Source organism: Zosterops lateralis (genome assembly GCF_965231275.1).
Source record: "Zosterops lateralis genome assembly, chromosome: 20".
Taxonomy (NCBI): domain Eukaryota; kingdom Metazoa; phylum Chordata; class Aves; order Passeriformes; family Zosteropidae; genus Zosterops; species Zosterops lateralis.
The window spans coordinates 3550261-3570071 of NC_139780.1; the positions used below are offsets into that span (position 1 = coordinate 3550261).

Below are 19811 nucleotides of genomic sequence, written 5' to 3' on the forward strand. Positions count from 1 at the left end.
GGTGGGATGAGAGCCCCATGGCACAAAAGCCCTTTCTGGGGTGGTTTGAGGTCAGCAGAGCAGATCAGTTGTGATGCCTGCGCTCTGCCCGCAGCACCTGAGCGCTAAAATCCACCTGCAAAGACATTTAAAGAGCATTTTGCATTCAGTGTGAAGGCTGGAGTGCCAGCAGGGATGCAGAACCTCGGGGCATTTGCAGAGCTGAAGCCTGAATTTCCAGGAGACACAGCAAAGCTGAGCTCTTCCTGTTTCTCTCTTGAGAGGTGACAACAGAAGCAGAGACAAAGTTCTGAGACAGAACAGTGCCAGAACAGCAGCACTGAGAGCAAAGCTGCTCCAAAACCAGCTCTCTCCAAAGCCCTGGGAGAAGCTCTGCCCTGCGGATATTGTACCCAGGCAGAGCACAGGGACCCTGAGCTGCTCCTGTTCCCCTCTCACAGCAGCTGCTGCCTTCACCCACTGACCTGGCAAGGGCAGGAATGAAAGTGCTTGAGGGGAACAGCTGGCCAGGGCACAGGTTATCCCCTTCCCCAGCAGACACACAGCCAGCATGCCTCCTGCTCCCCTCCTGCAGCTTCTGCTGGCCCCAGATGTCCCTGATAACAGTGTGTGCTGCCAACAGTGCTGTGACCTTGGCTGCTCTCAGCAGCATCCCTGGGGCAAGCACAGGATGGGGCTCCCACCTCTCCTGGGAGGCTTTCAGCATTTGTCCATCAGCTCTGTGCTCCTCCTGCTGCCCCCCAGCACCACGGCCAGGAGCCCTAACCCATTTCCCAATGGGTTATACCAGGAAGGAGCTGGGCAGAGGGGCAGCGGGGCAATGATGGAAGGAGGACCAGCAGGAATTTGTCCCTGGAGTGCTCCAGCTTGCCTTGAGCCACCCATGCTGAGGCTCTTCCTGCTATCCCTATCGTGCTGTGTCCTCCAGGCCAAGCCTCCCCAGCCCCACAGCAGAGCCAGATGCTCCCCAGGGAGCCCCAGGACAGACAGGGAGCCAGGGCTGGCTCTGCGGGGCTCTCCAGCCCGAGAAAGGGAAGAAGATGATTTGGGAGCTAATTTAGAGCTGCATTTCCTAAGTCTTTTCAGACACCGAGGCTATTGGCAGGCAGTGTTACAGCCCCTGCCAGCCTCAGCGGCTCCACAATGTCCTTCCCTTGGCAAGGGCAGCAGTGGGGAAAAAATAACACACAAAAAACAAGGGACATGTGATGGAGAGCTTGGCTGAAGGCTCCTTCCCCCTGCTGACCTGAGTGCCAAAGAGGAAGAGCATGGAGGAGAAAAGAAAAAAGTTTTAAAATGAAAGAAAAAGCCACCACATTACCTGCTTTGCTATGTCCAAGCTGTGGGGATGGAGCTGTGGCCAGAGGTGAGAGGACACAACCTGAGGCCATTGCTTTGTTCAGCGGCCAGGACAAAAAAGACAGATATGGATCACCCTCCCCACATCCCCCAGGCAGCACAAGGAAAGCAAGGCAGGAAGGAGCAGTTCTGCACACCCTCCCCGCACCCCACACTGCTGTGTTGAGTCCCCAAAAGCAGGACCTTGCACTCGCCCCCAGCAATGCCACAGACATAAATGCTGTTAACAGGATTGAGTGCCTGGGGGTGAAACGGGGATTTTGACTCAAAATTTCATGGCCCAAACCAGGCAGGGTGATGGGGAGCCTGTCTCCTCCCCAGCACATGCAGACCCCATGGGGGTGGCCCCTCTGCTGAGGATGCTGTGCAGGGAGGAGTCGCCACCACCCAGAAAACACCAGGGGTGAAAAACCTGCTGCTGGAGAATCACAGCTTCTCAGGGAATGGCAGGGTGAGTCCAATATTTATTAAACTTTTATTAAACGACCTGATGGCAGCACTCACACAGAGACCCCCCTTTCAGGGTGACAGCTGAGCAAGGGGGGATTCTCCTGAGCAGGGCTGTACAGCCCCCACCTAAAACAGGTGATGGGAAAACACTCCAGCATGGAAAGGACAGAGACTGGATGCCACAGAGACACAAATATCAGCAAAGGCATGGTCAGGTGAAATGTGATCATTTTGGCAAAGACACACACAGCACATGAGTGCCACTGACCAGCTCATTTTCCATCACATCAGCAGACTGGGCACCAGCTACCTGTGCAGGCTCAGCTGTCCCTGCAACACCTGGGAGATGCTCCAGAAGCCCTGGGAGCACAGCCTGCTCACCTGCACCCCACCAGGCCCCAGGTCCAGGGGTGGGATATACAGGGATAGAGACAGCCAGAACCACAGCTGTCAGGATCCTGACCAGCAGCAGCTTGGCTGAAAAATCTCTGTCACTAAACCCTCCCTGCAGAGCACACTGAGGTTCACATGAACCCTTCTCTCCCTGTCTTGGGAGGACAGAAGGAACACAAGCCATTGGACAGCCCTGCTCATCCCTCCCTTCCCAGCACACAGGGCAGAGGGGGCAGAAGAACCAGGTCACTTCACTTCTCTGCTTTGGCAAGGCTATTCCCCAGCTCCCAGGACTCAGCAGCCACTGGAACAACACCTCAGACTCCTCCTTCTCCTCCCCTCGGCCCCCAGAGGAGGAGCTGGGTTCTATGGCAGAGGCAGTTCAAGTACTCAGAGAGGAAGAGGAGAATCACAGCATTCATCCCAGAACAAGCCACCAGTGTCCCAGGTGGATTTGGGAAAGGTTGGCCCCAAACCAGTCCCAAGGATGCCTCGAGGCAAGGTCAAAGTAGGCTTCAAAGGGAAAGCTAAAATCTGTGAGTCCAACCAGCACGACCAGTCCAAACACGACCAGGCAAATGATTCTCAAAGTGCAAAACAGGATGGAAAAAAAAAAAAAAATCACCCAACCCCCCCCAAAAAAAACCCAACTCCCTCCCCCCAAAAAAAACCCCAAAACAACAACAACAAAACAGTTGGCTGTGGCACCACAGGGTCTGGGAGCTGCAGGCAGTGACAGCATGACAGCACCAACCCCTCCCGGCAGTTCTTGTAAGGTGGGCAGAAAAGTTTTCATGGCTATTTACACCATTCCCAGCCAGAGAGGGCATGGCCACATCCACACCTACACCCACATCCACACCCACATCCACACACACATCCACTCCACATCCACATTCTTTCCACATCCTCAGCCTAAGGCACAAGCCTCACTTGATAACCAAATCCTCATCATAGCCCAGAGATATCTCACAGCTTGTCCTCTGGGTGCTGCAGGCACAAGGAATCCTCAGCACTGATCAAGGCCGTACCTGGAGCTGCTGCCTCCTTCCTGTTTGTTTCCATAACTTGCAGCAATCACTGTTTTTGTTTGCAATTTGTACACAAGCCCCTTCCTTGCCTACCCCTGCACCACAGATGTCTGGCAGCCACCACTCCATCCTCACTCCACCCTCCCAAACCAGCACCCCAATATTCATCCCCCTGGACATGTGAGGGGATGAAGGACCAATGTTCAAGGGGACAAAGATGTGTCTGAACCCACCAGGGAGGGTGTGGGGGACAGTGTACAAGAGCTACACACCCCAAATCCCCATCATGAGGACAAGCAGTGGGAGAAGCAGCTGAGCCATCCCGAGGTCCCTGTCACCCCAAGGACACAGGGTGGGATCAGATCCTTGGTACCCAGCCCAGCCTCCACCTGCCTGGCCAAGCTGCATGCCAGCACCTGAGCTGGGAGAGTTTAAATCATTCATTTCTGAGGCAGAGGAAGGCTGGAGGGCTCCCTGCTGCCCTGAATAATGATGGATTTCTTGGAAATGCCAAGTGAAACCTGCAGCTTAATCACGGTGAGAGACTCCCTTGGGGGCACTACCCAGCACCCTCCAGCCAGACATTCCCCCACTGCAAATCCCCACTCCCAGCACCTGGGGCTGCCTGTCCCTTTCATTCTGCATCACCCAACCCACCCCAACCCCCGCAGAATGATTCTCCAAAGTTGCCAAATAAGCAGCAAGATTCTTCACTGTGGGGATGTTGTCTGTTCCCCCAACAATTGCTGCTCTCACCAGACTGGTTTTACCCTGAGCCTGAGTTTGGTGCAGTGAGGAAAACCATAGTCACGGCAGTAGGAGAGCTCAAGCTTGCCCAGGGAATGGCTGGTGAGGAGCTGGTACCCAGCTCCAGCTCTGAGAAGGGAAATGGAGATGCCTGACACTGCTAAAGCATCAGTGGCTTTGCTGCCATTCACCCGCAGGCAGGTTCCTCACCTTCCATCGGGATAAAAAGTGGTCTCCTCTCCCCTGAGGAGCTTAAAGGGAGGCAGCTAGAAAGGAAAACCACCAGTTCTCCTGTTGGATAAAGGGAAACACAATGAAAAAAAATATCCAAGCCCCTAAATCCAAGTGCATCCCAGCAGGGCTGGGGCTGACGTTCCCACTCTCTCCCTCTCCAGCCACTGCCATAAATCCAGCCCAGAAGCACCCACCTGAGCCAGTCAACCAGCTCCCTTCATAAACAGTTATTTTCCTGCAGTCTTATATAATTGGATTTTAACAATAAGCACAATTCCATTTTTTTTTCTCTCTCTCTCTCCCCTTTTCCTTTGCTGCACATCGTGAGACTTCATGACAAGGCTCCTGCTCGGAGCTGGCAGAGACCTTTAGAAAGCTGAAGCAGAACTCGTTCCCCCTCACCCATGGGGATGGAGGGGGAGGGAGGAGGTGGAGTGGGAGCAGCGACAGGTAAAAATAACCATACTTGGCCTGATGTTGCTCCCAATTATGCCAGTGGGAATTTTGCCCAACTTCCAAAGCAGCAAGACCCAGACACACACAAAAAGTGCTTTGCTGTATGAGCAGCCTAACGATGGCCAGAGAAAATTTAGGGATACATGAGCATTTTCCCTCTATTTTCTGCTGGTGGGAGATTGAGAATCCCCTTCCACTCAGAAGGTGATGATGAGACCCACAGCACCACATCTCCCCTGCTCCAGGCACAGTTACTCCACACAGAGCCTGGAAAGGTGTTTCTTTTCTTTTTTTTTTTTTTTTTTTTTTTTTTTTTTTTTTTTTTTTTTCCCAGGGATGGTTTATCTGCTCAGACAGTTTCACATCAGCTGAAACTAAAGTGTAAGTGGTTTTGGGGAGGATATAGAAAGTGTTGAAGAGTAGAAACATTTCATTCTGACACTTCCCTGAACAAAAAGCGCTCTGCCTTTTCACGGCGTCACAGTGCCTTGTGAAACCAAGTCCAATTTATTTTTAAATGGGGGAAAAAAATGGAAAGCCCAAACTGAGAGCAAATATATTTCTGGGGACAAATATGATATTGCATTTCATCCTGTCGTTAACACTTTACTCCCATCTTCGGGATTCGCCAATCAAATGAGAATTCAGCCTTTTGTGGTGCTGCAATGTGACATCTTTCACAACCACCTTGGAGCTGTTCTGCATGAGGTTGAGCACAGTTCACCTTCACACGAGCCTGTGCCTGACACCAGCAACACTTGAATGGATGCAAACATTTCCAACTCACATTCAAACAGGAATAACAACAGAGAGGAGCGAGCACTGCAGATAACGCAATGTTTGAAAGAAAGAAAAGAAAGGTATTTTGCTGCTTGTCTGAAGACCAGCCCAGCTTTCAAGCCCACAATCATCCTCCTGGGGATGTGAGAGCTGGGTGAGGCTCCTCGGTCAGAGCTCATATTGTACCAACAGAAAGATGGAGATTACAATATTCCTGCTGGGACTAATGATGGTCCAGGCATCTCCCAGTGAGGAGACAACACCCTGCATCCTTCCAGCATTCCCAGGAAAACATTTTCCATGTGAGGTACCACCTCGGAGCCAGGGGCCACCCACACCCAGCCATCACTGGAGGAGGCAGCAGCCACAGGAGTTTTCCTGGAATAACATTTCCTGACAATTTTAATGCCATATGTACTTTGGAGCCTGCCAGTTTAAAGCAATTAGATCCAGGCTGGGAGCTGCAGAGCGTTTCTGTGTTTACGTCAATGTTTCAAAGGTACCAATCCAGCACTCCCAGCACTTTACACACAGGATTAGCACGGGGCTCCCACGTGGAATTGCTCTCTCCAGGAGCCCAGTGAGAACCAGGAGAGGGATGGAAACTGGGAGCTGAGGCAGAGCCATCCCACCAAAGCCTGGATTTCCATCTGCCTGTCCCACACTGGGGAAAAAAACCCAAAAAACACCACCAAAAGGTCAGGCCACCAGCTACACCCCGCAGCGCTGTGGATGTGTTTCTCCCAGGCAGATGGTGGGAAGGGGAAGAGTGAGGAGGAGGAAGGAAGGGAACAAGTTCAAGACAAGCCTCTGAGATCAGCAAACTGATAAAAATACTCTCTCAGCAGGGAAGAGGGACCCAGCCCGGGGGCGAAGGCAGGCACAGCGTGTCCCACCCTGTGCCACAAGCTCACACTGCTCTGATGCTCCTCATTCCACTCCCAAAACCTTCCCTCTGGCGTTTTTCTCCTCCATCTCCTCACGACTTCAGCATCCCCCTTTCCAGCTCTCACACCCCCTGACAACACCGGCCACTTTCCCAAGGGGAGATTTTACGTTTTCCATCCTCGATTCTTGAGGCTGGGGAAAATCTTCTCAGGCTGCAGATCCCTCCCACGCCTTCGATGCCATCTGCAGGAACCAAACCCCTTCCCAGTGCTTCCCATGGCTGCTTTTCCCCCCAGTACCAACTTCAGTTGCTCTTGGGGATGAGATGAGAAAGTTAAGTTTGCTGCTCGGTTCAGATGAACTGAGAGCATTTATTCAGCCTTCCTTTATCAGAGATGCAAATCAAATACTCCAGTTACATATTTTAACACAGTGGGGTGGAAAAAGTCTGATGAAGAGAAAGCCATAAAGGGTCTAATGTATTCACTGGAGCTAAGGTGGAAAACTGTGAGAGATTGGTGAAAAATTATTAACATAACAGGTGCCATTGTCACAAAAGTGACAATTTGAAGACAAATACCCCCCAAATGAATTCCCTAAATATCAGAGCACATCATTAACTACATTTAGTCTCTGTTTTATACTGGCTCTGCAAAGGAGAGGAGGGGGAAGGTGGATGAAAAAAGTCTCCTTTCTCCCAGACAGCAAGAAGTTGGTTAATGGCACATTAAAATGGAAATGGAACTTGAAGCCAAAGAGTGTCCCATCCTGGGAAAGAGCCAGGACAGTGTCAGGGTGAGAGGAGTGGGGTTTTCTTCCAGCATGGACCTCTGTGTACCAGTTCCACTGCTCCTGCATGACTGGTGACTTCAGCTTCCAGCTGGGCTGAGCCCCAGAGCCTGCAGACACTCACCCCTCTGCCCTGAGCCCCAGAGCCTGCAGGCACTCACCCCTCTGCCCTGAGTCACCTGGCCCAGCAGAGATCCCTCTGGACGCTCTGAAGAAGCTCAGGGAAGAACTGATGGCCACCTTCAGGATTGGGGATGGTCTGAGGATTGCTTGGTTTGCCATCAGCACAGAGCCTGCAGCTGCCATCCCCATCCCAGTGATTTGGGCATGCTGCTTTGTCCACCTCCACATCAGGGTGGGCAGCTCCTTCTCCTCTCCCCACACATGATTCTTACACAGGGACATGCTGAACCCAGGGGGTTTCAGAGCTTTTCTTTTAGGTTTTGGTTTTTTTTAATAAAAAACAGCTCATTGGAGATCAATTTAGCTTTTTAATACCTTTCAGATAAGAAAATCTGCAGCAGCAGCAATTCTTTCCGTATCTTAATTAATTTCTAAACACATCACAAGCTGGAAGTGCATGTTTGATGAATCTGGTTGACCTCCTGGTGCAGAAATGATGACACAGATGTTGTGCCTTCTTCACTACCTCATTACTCATGTCACACCAGGGTTTTTTTTCTCCCATTGAGCTGGCTGACAGGAGCTCCAGTGCTGCCATCAGCAAGACAAGCTGCAAGGAGCCAGAGGAAAGGCTCGAGCAACGTTTTGCATCTCTGGAGAGGCCAGGTCCACTGGTGCTGCCAGCAAACGCAGGACACAACACCAGGGAGGGAGGGAACGGAATCCACTGAGAAGTTTTACACCAAGGAGGATCAAAAAACTGCTGGGTAGGGAAATGAGGCACCCCACAAAGAATGACCAGTCTGAGGGAAGGCTGGGGCTGGAGGAGCCTGAGTGGGGATGTTCCCAAAGCCCACAGGATGTGGGGTGATCCCTCAGAGAGCTGTTTGCTGGGGACAGTGGGAATCAGCCCAGCTCTGAAAAGGATTTCAGCCTCCTCTCCCCTCCCATTCAAGCTGGGATAATCCCAGCTGCTCTGGAATGATGTTATATCCATCAGTGGGGAGGAGAGCAATCATAAAATCATGGAATGGCCTGGGCTGGGAGGGACCTTAAAGCCCATTCAGTCCCAGACACCTCTCACTGTCCCAGGCTGCTCCAAGCCCCAACATCCAGCCTGGGCTTGGACACTGCCAGGGATCCAGGGGCAGCCACAGCTTCTCTGGGCACCCTGTGCCAGGGCCTGCCCACCCTCACAGGGAAGATTTTTTTTTCCTAAAGGTGATCACAGCTCCTAAAAACTTGTTTATTTTTGGAGATTCCTTAAGGACTTAGAGAGCTGCCTCAGCCTGAGGCAGCCCCGAGGACACAGCACAGGGTGCACTGGGGCACAGGATTCCTCCCCAGCTCCACTTCAGAGCAGGATGTGAAAACAGAGGGAAGGGTTTAAGACCACAATTTACACCCAGCTCAGGGGTTGATGGAGGACAGGACCAGCAGCTGATCATTAGGGAAGCATCAGGATGTATGGGAACAAGAAGAAAAAAGGAAAATCCACAAATACGAGTTAAAAAAAAAAATCCTCTGGGAGACCTAGAAGCCAGCAGATAACTTGTCTGCTGCCAGCACAGCCAGCAGAGAGTGGGCATTAAAAATAAAAAATAGTAATTTTTTTTTTTTTTTTAAAGGCAGCCTGATGAGGTCTGGTCACCTTTTACTCCAGACACTTTAATGACCCCTTGCAAGGTGATGGCATGAGATGCATGAAGGCTTTTCCTCATGACCACTCTCCAAAAATCCCAGCTTATTTCTGCTGGAGCAGCAGGGAGAGCACAGAGCACACTCCTAAACCTCCCAGCATGTAGGGATGGTCCTCCCTGGTGTCTCACAAGACTTTTACTGGCATTTCACTCACAAGAGAGGAAATCCCACCCCTTCACCAGCAGAATGGGATGGGGCTTTGTATCCTCTTCCCAAACCTGCATCCCTGCACTCATAGGGTGCAATGGCCCCACTGATGCCTGATCAAAGGGTCAGAGCAGAGAGAAAACCTCTCTGTCCCACCCAGAGACCCCTCAGAGCCTGACAAACACCCCCCTCTTTGGCCAAAGCCGCAGGACACCAGGGCTGGGTTTAGCACCACACAAAGCAATAATTAAACAGGGACACAAGGCGGTGGGGAACAACAACAAAAAAATAAATCTCTCTTATGTTTTGTTAAATTCAGCAATTTACAAGGCTGGAATAATTAGTGGTTTAAAATGTTTTGACACAAGCAGCCCCAATAATCATGATAAATCATATCAGGCATATGCCCAGATCCTTGAAGTGACAGATGACAAACAGAGCAGTGACAAGACACTCCATCACGCAGGGAATCATTGAGTTAATGGAAGAATTATTGCTTCTGAAATCCACTCCAGTCCCATTGTGGGGAACATTCCAATTTATCAAAGCCAAATGAACATTAATTGCTGCAGCCTGGTAAGTTTTCGAGCTGCTGTGACCTTCATTGAATTTTAATCCAAAACAGATAAGATTTACTTCCACACAACAGGAAACAACACAATTAAACCCAAATGACAGCTGAGATTATGGTGAAAAAACACAACAGGCGTAATGACAAAACTATTGATTCCTTTCTACTTGACACCGTGCTTTAAAAAAAAAGGTAAATAAATAAAATCTTGCATTTGCATATTTGTTTTTCTTTTCCCTTTATCCCTTCTTTTCGTTTGGGAGATGAATTTCACACTCTCAAGCCAAGAGGAAATGGGTGGCAGAGAGTAATGGAGACTGAATTCCCTTTAACTGCAGTAATTAATGTTATGTCTCATTGGGGAGAGATTAAGAAAAAACAGTTAGGAAAGGGAAAAAAAATAAAAATTAAGTATTATCTTTCTGTCAAAGATGCCCTTGAGCTCGGGAAGAGAGGTGTGAAGGGGGTCCCGGTCAGTCAGTGCTTTGCAGGAGTAGATGGTGGCCACAGGGACATGGGCCATGGACATTCTCCTGCTGCTCTGGGAGAAAACCAATCCCAATCCAGGAATCGCTGGAAGGATGAATAAACTCAGGATTTGCACTTCCCTGGACCCCCATGCAGCACAGAAGGGATCTTGGCTTTAGAGGCAGAGGAAGAGCTCCCAGCCAGACCATAAACAGTGACAGAAACCCAACCAGCTCCTGCCTTGGAGATGTCTCACTGCCCAATAACTGTGCCAAGTGCTCACTACGAGAGGGATTAACCAGATCCCCCAGGCAAACCTTCCCCAGCTCCTATAAATCACCTGGAGCATGAGCAGAGAGGTAAAAGCAAGTGTTAGAGCCACTCAAAGGAGATAAAGAAGCACTTTCTCATGTCCCCTCCTGTCCCCTGGGGTGGGATGCTGGGCTGATGATGGACAGGGCACACAGAGCCCGAATGCCAAGGCAGCACTGGGATGGGCTGGAATTTTGGCCACAGCAGTGATTCAGTGGTTTAGTTTATAGAAAGCACACAGGAGACGTTGGGCTTCATGGTAGGAAGAGGAAGGGAAAGTATTTGGGAAGCTGGGAAGGAGGACACAGGACAAATCCCCAGGCAAAAGGGATTTGGACACAGAGGGTGTGGGGACAGAAGGGGGTACCCAGGGCCCCTGTGCCAGGCACAGCACAGCCAGGGAACCCCACTGCTGGGGCAGGAGAGCTCAAGTGATGGGCCCCTCTGGGGTGTGCTCCAGCTGGGGTCAAGAAGGGAAATAAAGGAGTGGGAAAGCAGCCTGAGTGGGGACCTGAGTGAAATATCCCACCAAAGAAATAAATAGCTGTGCCCATTTTATTTCCCCTACAGAACTCCATGAGGCCTCAAGGAGGGAAAAAATAAAACCAACCAGCTAAACAACAAAACAGAATCATCTTTGCTGGTAACTCAAAACTTGGCTCGGGTTCACTCAAAAAGTTAATGAACCTTCTGAAAAATCTGGGCAAAGTTTCAAGCCTTTGCTGCAATCCTGACCCAGGAAAGGGATCTGCAGGGCTCCTGCCTCCCCAGGGACACATGTGCAGCTCAGAGCCCATCCCAGAGCCAGATCCATGCCCATGACCTCAGCTCCTGCTGCAGAGAATGTCAGGATTTATTAAAACAGTGGAATTACAGCTGACTGTGTGTGGCAGGAACAACTTCTCTCCTGTCCTCCTGTTGCTTTTGCAGAAGGGAAGAGAGGTGCAGGGCAGGAATTAACTCTCACACCAAAGCCATGGGTGCTCCCAGGCCATTGCCAAAGCACATCTTCCCTGGCTAAGCTGGGATTAGAGGCCAAACCCATTCCTGGGACATCCCTGGGACATATTGTCTGTCCTAAGTTAATACAGTTTGGGTTTGCCCAGCAATGCTGTCAGCTCCATCCCCTGACACTGCTGCTCCCACAATCTGAGGTGCAGCAAGGGAAGACTCTGGCCAGGAGCTTCTCAAAGGAACTTTCCAGTCATTACAATCACCTGCAGTATTTTAGAGACCGCCTTCAGCAAGGGCTGAAGGACCAGGACTGAATCTCTCCCTACTACAGAAAATCTGCATTTCAAGCAGGAATCACCAGGCAGCAGAGAAAAGTGTCACCCCACAGACACAGGGCAATTCTCCAGGGCTCAGCTTTGCCCACAACAGCCAAACAATCCCATACTCAAACCTCCTGCCAGGGATGGAGCTTTGCACACCCACACATGTTGTGCTGTTTTCTTTCTTTGTTCCGTCTCTCACTTACATTTTCAGGCTCATTTTCCAAGCACTCAGTTCTAACCCTTTCCCCCTCTCCAACACCCAATCCCACTGGCAATTTCAGCAGGATATAAAACCATTCCCTGTCCAACTCAGTAAGATGCAGCCCCCAGCTCCTTTCCCTTCTGCCATCCTGCATCTTATCTTGCCCAACAGCCTTAATGCAAAGCCTCTCTCCCTTCTCACATGCATTCAGTGCCAGATCTAAAAACCCAATGATGAGACACTCAAAAAAACAGATTTTAATTGTAAAAACCAAATGGCTGCTTGCTCAAATATATATATATATATATATATATATATATATAAAAATAAAGGATTTGTGCAATTATTGTCTCTGTTCCTCATTCCAAAACTAAGGACAGAAGCTGTGGAGATGACCCAGGTTCTAAGAAATGAACAGATTCACCTTTTGCAGAGGGTTGCTGTGGTGGGATCCCCAGTCCCATAAAATACTTGTTTTGGCAAATGAATGGCATGCAGGCACACTGGATATACCAACCTAATTTCTCTTTTTCTGTATCTTATCCCAATGGGATTGAAGGGACAATAGACTGAATCCCATCTTACAGATGGAGCTCTAAAACACGGGGGAACCATGGACCAGATCCAAACACGTAGGCAACCACCTCATACAATACTGAGACTTTAAAAGGCAACACAGCACATAAACAGTGCATTATTAAAAGGCCACAAACACCCCAGATGGAGACATTCAAAGCACTGGATCAACTTTTTTACTTTTAGGTCAGACTTGTCCTTTATAAGAAATGCTGCAGCCCTTACTCACTTCAAAGATAAACTTTAGCATTTCAGAATGAAATGGCCAAGCCCAAATTCTTGCCTTTGCACAATGCCCAAACACAAAGACCAAGCAGCAACACTCCACTGGCACCTCACCAGACAAGAGCAACTACGAGGATTCTTGTTACACTCCCAACAGCTTCTTCCCCACACTCTTTTGCTTTATTTTGTTTCATTTGCTCAGAAGACCAAACACTATTTTTTTATTTTGTATTTTTCGTGGCCCATTCAAACACATCCCTCCCTTCCTGGAGACCCAGCCAAGAAGGGACACAAACATCTGCAAGCCAGACTCACCACCCTGCTCCTCACCCCCCTCCTCCAAGGGGGTCCCTCCATCCCCTCCAACGCCGTCGGCAGCTGGGACTCACCATGACTGAGATATGCAGGATGTGCATCTGCTCCTCCACGATCTCTGAGGGCTCCTGGAGGCTGGGAGGGGTGGCCCTGGAGAGCTGCTCAGCGCTGCTCATGGACACGTGGAAGTACAGGGTGCCATTCTCCAGCCACTGCTGCTTCCAGTGCACCAGCGAAATGTCCGACACGGTCCCCGACATCTCTGCAGGGACACAAGGCACAGCTGAGGGTCAGTTTGCTCCACAATGCCCAAAGGTGTTTTGTTAAGTGATCAAGGGAATTAGAACTTTTGAGTCCTGCCCCCAGAACTGTTTCTATTTAATTTTAGTCTGTACCTGTTATTTCCCCTATATATGTACAGAAATGTTTGTCTTCCTTAATATAAAGCAAGGGGCTACAGAGTGAAATCTTTGGGATTTCTAGAATAGGAAGGTAAGAACAGGAAATCACCCAGGATGCCCTAAACCTCCTGTGCCTTTGCCAGGAAACAGGCTGGAAGAAGCTCCCAGGGAGCTGCAGCCAAGCCCAAGGGAGTTTCATGGCTCAGGGAGGACACTCTGAGCCAGACAAGGCAGAGTGCAGACACCAGTACACGCTCTGCTGGCATTTCCAGAGGAAACCTCCTTCCAGCTGTGAGGCAGCAGCACAGCTGTCTTTAATAGGGACACTCTCAGCACAGACCATGAGCTCCAACAACAAGGGAAAACCACCAGGCTTTACAGATATCTATTGACATTGGAGCTGCATCTGTCAGTCACCTTCTGCAGCTTCTGTTGATTTTACATCCCACCCAATCCTGACTTACAGCACAGGCACCCTGGGAGCCAGGATTACAGCACTCCAGGGCACAGCACAAGCTCTCCCTGACCTGGGGCACTGCACTGAATTGGGGGTTTGGAGAACCCAAAGGGCACCCCCAGACCTGCAGAGCCTGTGAAGGCAGCAGCTCCCAGCCTCAGCTGCAGCTCCTGAGTGGGCCAGGAGCACTGAGAGCTCCACAGCTGCCCAGCACATTGCACACGAATCTCTGCAGAGAACGGGTTTGGCAGTTTGGCAGCTGAATCAAATCCGAAAAAAAAAATTAAAAAACACTAGCACAAAATGAGCCAAAATATTTCTCCTTCCACCACATCTCTTTTGTGTTTGTTTTTCCATTTCCAATATAAGCAATGGGAAGCAAGACGTGTCTTTTTAGTCACTGGGCCCACGGCTTCAGCAGTCACCTGCTTTGAGGAAGACCCAAATTCAATTCCCTCCTGTTTGGGAAGAGACCAGGTCTGACAGCCCCTGACCCACTGTCTTTAGGTGTGTCTGCCCCAGAAGAGCCAAGAGCACAAGCTCAGGTACTGCTGGCACCACAGTGGAACAGAAGAAAGTTCTCCTCCTCCTCCTCCCCCTTGGCTGCAGAGGGTCAGTGGGGAGGACAGTGCTTGTTCCCCTGCAGGCAGAGCAACCAGGGAATGCTGGGGGCATCTTGCATTTCATCACCCTGAGCTCAGCTGGGCAAAAACACATCCAGTTCCAGCTCCCAGTGGGGAGGAAGGAAGGAACAAGCCCAGCTGAGGCTGTGCTGAGGAACCACCCATACCCACACGATGCTTCAACAAGACACTTTGGTGATGAGCAGCCAGTCAGGCTACCAGAACAGGGCCTTGCATTTGTGCAAACCCATGTCCCAGTCCAACAAAAAAAACCTCTAAATCCTTCAGGAATATTTTTTCCTCACCCCTGAAATCAATATATTTTCCAGGAGCAAGCTCTTGGCGTCCCAACACGGATCAAAAGAAAACCAACCAACCTGCTCATGGAGGAGACACATCACACCACAGGTCCTGCAGGGCTGAGGGCAGGGACAAGGCCACCCCATTACTGCCACATCCCCAATTCAGCACCTCACTGGTGACACTCCTGAGCCACCACCGTGTCACCTCAACCTCACCAGAGGGGTTTGCTCACTGCCTCTGCCCCCACAGCACTGCACCTCCCTTATCCCCAACCCCTGTGCACACCTGAGCACTCAACAGAGTAAAACCAAACAGCTCCTGAGCACATGTGGATCCACCAAGAGCCCACACTTGTGCCTGGGAGGGGATGCACGAGCTCCCTGTCACATCCCTGTCCCTGCCCTGACATCCTGCTAATGACATCCTCCTCTCCTCTGACATACAAGGCTCTTTGCTGGAGCAAATCAGCAGCAAGAGGGTGTTGCTTGTACTCTGGAAACTGTAAATCAAGGCAGCCCTGCAGCTCCTTCAAGACCTGGGAACTTCATGGAATGAATCCTGTGTCTCTCCTCTCCAAGCAAGGCTCGAGCAGGAGGTTTCTCACAGCAGTGAAAATAAGAACAAAATGAGAGAAATATCAAGGCTGCTTAATTGCAGTCATCTTCCCAGCAATACTTCAAAGGTCTGTACTGAAAAGCATCTCCTTGTCTAATTAAAATCAAAACAAATGCTACTTTTAGGAGCAAATGCACTCACTCAGCTTTGCAGCAGAAATCCAGGATCATCCACAGAGGCAAACAGAGCACGGGGAGCATCAAGGGAGAAACTCTGTTATGCAAAGGTATAATCTTAATTCTGTCCAGAGGGACAGTCACCCACAGGAGGAGATGATTTACAGTATTACACACTCATCACACACATATCCTGCAGCAGACATTTCCTAAAGAGCTCAGGAAGGAGGTTATATCACCCAGCCCACAGCACAGACCATGTGGATGCCACCAGGACCCCACTGCTACAGCTCCAAAGGCTACATCCCATTAGGGAAGCAAGGAAAAAACCTCCAGGGTCAACTTTTCTCCAAATTTTTTCCCTTACACACACATTTTTTTTTGCATGGGATGTTTAAAAGGATCACGGAGAACATTTCTCAGGAGTTCTGAAATATAGGCAATTTTTTGGATTTTAGCCTAGACTGAAGATAAGCCTGTTTCACTTTCAAAAGGTCTCTTCCAAAAGTAGAAACTTCAATTTAACATTCATTTCACAATTTTAAGCAAACCCAGCAGCCAGGCAATTTGTGACAAACACGGACTTGCCAAGCCTGGGTACCCATTCCCACACACTTATAAACACTTGTGTGTTTGAGCTTTCATTTCAGGGCACCTGGTTACTACCCCAGCACCCCCAGGACACCACCAGCCTTCAATCAGATTCACCACTCATAATAAAAATAATTTTTTTAAAAATAAGCTTTTTTTCAAGCCCTGTAGCTGCAGAATCCCTCAATCTCCAAGCACAGGGAAGTTTCTCAGCCTCATATACTTGACACTAATATTCCACTGCCTGTGTTCCACTGGACACACATTGTCACTCCGCTGTCTGCTGTAGTTACAGCAGTGAGAGCCCGTCCATCAGGCAGAATGTAATAGTCTGCAGCAAGATTGCCTTTTATCAGAGCTTTCAAACGTTTTTTTGGAACAAATTAAGGCCACTCCTGCACCAAAACCGAATGAGATATGGTTAAGGTTTTAAATGTGCAGCAGTGGAAGAGCACTTGTGGTCTATAGCTGTTAAAAATCTCAGTATCCAGCAGATGGGGAGCTATCAGATGGGGTTCAAACACCCCTTTGTGGGTAAAGCACCGAGCAAAACAGCCAAACAGACCATCAAACATCTGCCGTGCCCCTTCCTACCTGCTCACTGTGCTCAGCAGAGAGGAGACAATGGAGAGACAAGGAGAATCCTCCTTCTGCACAGCAGGCAGCCAGACTTCTCCCCTTGTCCCTGTCCAAAGACCCCAGGCAAGCACCACCTCCATCCCAGAGCAGAGGAACTGGGGAATCTGCTCTCCCCAACACCAGCAGATCTATCTCCCCTTCCAGCCTCCCCAAACCTTCACAAATCTCCCAGCACACAGCTCAGCCCAGCCCAGGCTCAGCACCCTCCAGCCTTTGGTGTCCCCTGAGGATGATCTGAAAGTAAGAAAAAGGCACACAGAGCATTCCTGCCTTTTCTGCTCTTCCTCAGGCTCTGTGCCTTGTACAACTTCTACAGCCCTCAACATTTTCCTTGGAAATCAAACAAGCAATCCAAACAAAACTCTTCCCAGGGCTCAGCCTGTGACTTGGGCTCGTGCCCATCAGCAGGTCACTCATCCAGGATAAGGCAAGGGACAGCAGTGACCACAGCAAATCCCTTCCAACCAACTCTCTAATCCCCTTTTTTCCCTTTGCTCTTGCTACAGCCCTCTACATATAAACATTTCATTGAAATCTTCAACTTGTATTACAATCAAACTTAAAAGCAAAGGGGCCTAAATGCATTTGGTTGGGAACCAAGACGATTCCCATAAAAGCAGATTATGCTGACATGATGAATACAAAGTGAAACAGCCGATATTAAAGTTGCAGGATTGTTACTCTGTGCCTTCAGGCTCCTGGCCACCCTACCCACCCCCTCCTCTCCCCCTTGGTCTCACTGAAGCCAGGGACAGCCTTTTTACCTCTGCCTTCTCCAAGGCATTCTGCCAGGCTTGAAACATCCCCCAGCTCCCCCCAGCCCCCCACCCCAACCTTATGCAAGGCCTCAACATTCATCACTCGCTCGGGAGGCTGCAGCCCTGCCTTATCTGTCATGGCGTTTTACAAAGCCTGTGTTGTGTTTAATTGGCTTGTTCTTGCTAATCTACCATGATTATTGTATTTTTTATTTCATTCCTGAAGGCCATTATTAAAATAAGCCTTTTTTGCTTAGAGCAGTTCATCCTCCCCACAAGGTTCCCCGCCCCCGGATAACCAAACCCTCCCTGTGCTTCCTCCCAGCTCCCCAGTGCTGCTCAGACCTGCTGGGCACCTTTCCTGCCAGCACAGAGTGCTTGGGGTGATGGCTGAGGAGCCAGTGAGTAATTTCCAGTGCACAGATCCAGCCTTTTTTCCTCCCCACCTGCTCCATCCCAGCAGGACCTGCACCCCGCAGCCCGGCTTCCTCATCCCACCTGCACAACTCAGCATCTTCATCTGGCAGGGGGAAAAGCTGCAGATCTGGTTAGTGGTTGCAATTCCATTTACAGAGGCACCATTCCAGCCTGTCCCCCCCTTCTTCCACACCCCTCATCCTGCCACCCCACTCCATCTGCTGCTATTCCAGGGGCTCTCCTGAGTTAATGCTCTCCAGAGGCGCCAACCTCCGACAAAGTGTTAGTTTAGAGATTCTTCTGTGCTAGCTACCACTTATGCTAATAAAGCAAATTTATGCAGAAAGTCATAAACAGAGAGCTCTCCCCAGTGCCCTTGCCAGAGCAGGATTGCTCCCTGCGGAATAGATTATCACACTCTGTGCAGACTACTTCCAGAATTACTCTAGAAATGGGGCTTCCCCCATGCTCCCAGGGGGGCTATTCTGCAGTCAAACAAGCCCTAAGAGGTGTAAGAGTTTGGGTCTTTTGGTGGCAATGTGGTGGAGTTTTTTATCCGAATCATTAGCTCAGGTTTTTTCTCCCCTTCCCCTCCACCAGTTTTTTAACATGTTCCTCCCCTCACGCACCTCCTCCCCTGCTCTCCCCTCACAGTAGTCCCTGGGGCAACACACAAATGCAGCTGCAGATCATAAAAAGTAATAGAGAAGCTCAGAAATTTAAGAAAGGGGGGTGGGGGAAAGAGATGACAAGCTCCCTCTGATCATCTCCTTTCAAAGCCCCAGTCTGTGAGAACACAGTGCTGCACCTGCAGGGCACTTCGGGGGTGGCTCTGGCACTGTGAGGGTCTGCATGGACACAGAATCATGGAATTGAGTTAGAAAATCTCTCTGAGATCATCGAGTCCAGTCTCTTACCCAGCAGTGCCAAATCCAAGGCATGGTGCTGGATGGAGGAGGGCCAGAGACAGCCTGGTCTTGGGGTGGTTCAGGGGGATCCTGCTGGCACCAAGTGCAGGCTGGAGGACTCTGTACCTCATTGACAGCAGCATCACACATCTGACCTTGGAGAGGCAAAATTGGATTCTGACCTTGGAGAGGCAAAATGGGATTTGCATTACAGTGAGTTTGGCTGTTTTCAGGCTCAGCTGGAAGGAGAAGAACAAGCAGCCGGGTTCAGGCTGCTCCTGGGGCCAGTCACCTCAAAGACACAGAGATGTGGGAGGAACTGAGCTGCCACCAAAGGGTTTGTGACAACCAGAGCAAAGGAACAGGGACTGAAGGGGAGGGCAGACTGCAGGCTCAACAGGAACACAAAAAACAAGGAAACCTCCTCGGTTTGGATGGAGAACTTGCAGACTGCATCATCCAGGAGATGAGCAGGGGTGAGCAGGGAGGACAGAGTCAGCCCCTTCCAGGCCTCAGCCCCTGGAAACACTCCAGACAGCCAGAGGGTTGGGCTGCTCCAACTCAGCTCCCTTGGTCTTGGCTCTGGAGCCTTCTGCGCCATCCCCACATCCCTTTTGCCTCCCTAATCCCAGGCTTTACGGTCCCTGAGCACATCAGGGAGCAGGTATTGATTTGCCTGTGCTGCCCACAGATCTCAGTCTGATTCCAAAAACCCCAGAGAAGCTCAGCACACTGAGTGCTCCTGCAGCTGCTTTGATTGCAGTTCAGGCTCCAGCACATTACCCTTATTTATAATGCCAGGGCTTCCGTGTGGTGCCTCAGGCACTCTGAAATTATTACAGGGCCCTTTGACTTTCAATTCCCTTCCATTCAATTCAGTTTTTACCTGTGGGCAGAGGCTCTCCCTGGCCAGCAGAGGCAGACAATGCTGGAATCTGA

General features: G+C 50.2%; 1 protein-coding gene across 1 annotated transcript in view; it reads right to left on the reverse strand.

The window, feature by feature from the left end:
* ASTN2 (astrotactin 2) overlaps nt 1-18223 on the reverse strand; it is a 281232-nt gene extending 263009 nt beyond the window's left edge. The window contains exons 1-2 of the mRNA XM_083875651.1: nt 18046-18223; nt 13119-13306 (exon numbers count right to left, since the gene is read on the reverse strand). Of these exons, the coding sequence (XP_083731777.1) occupies nt 13119-13306; nt 18046-18067 (210 nt within the window). The 5' untranslated portion in view covers nt 18068-18223. The remainder of the gene's footprint in view (nt 1-13118; nt 13307-18045) is intronic.
* Nucleotides 18224-19811: the final 1588 nt, after the last annotated feature.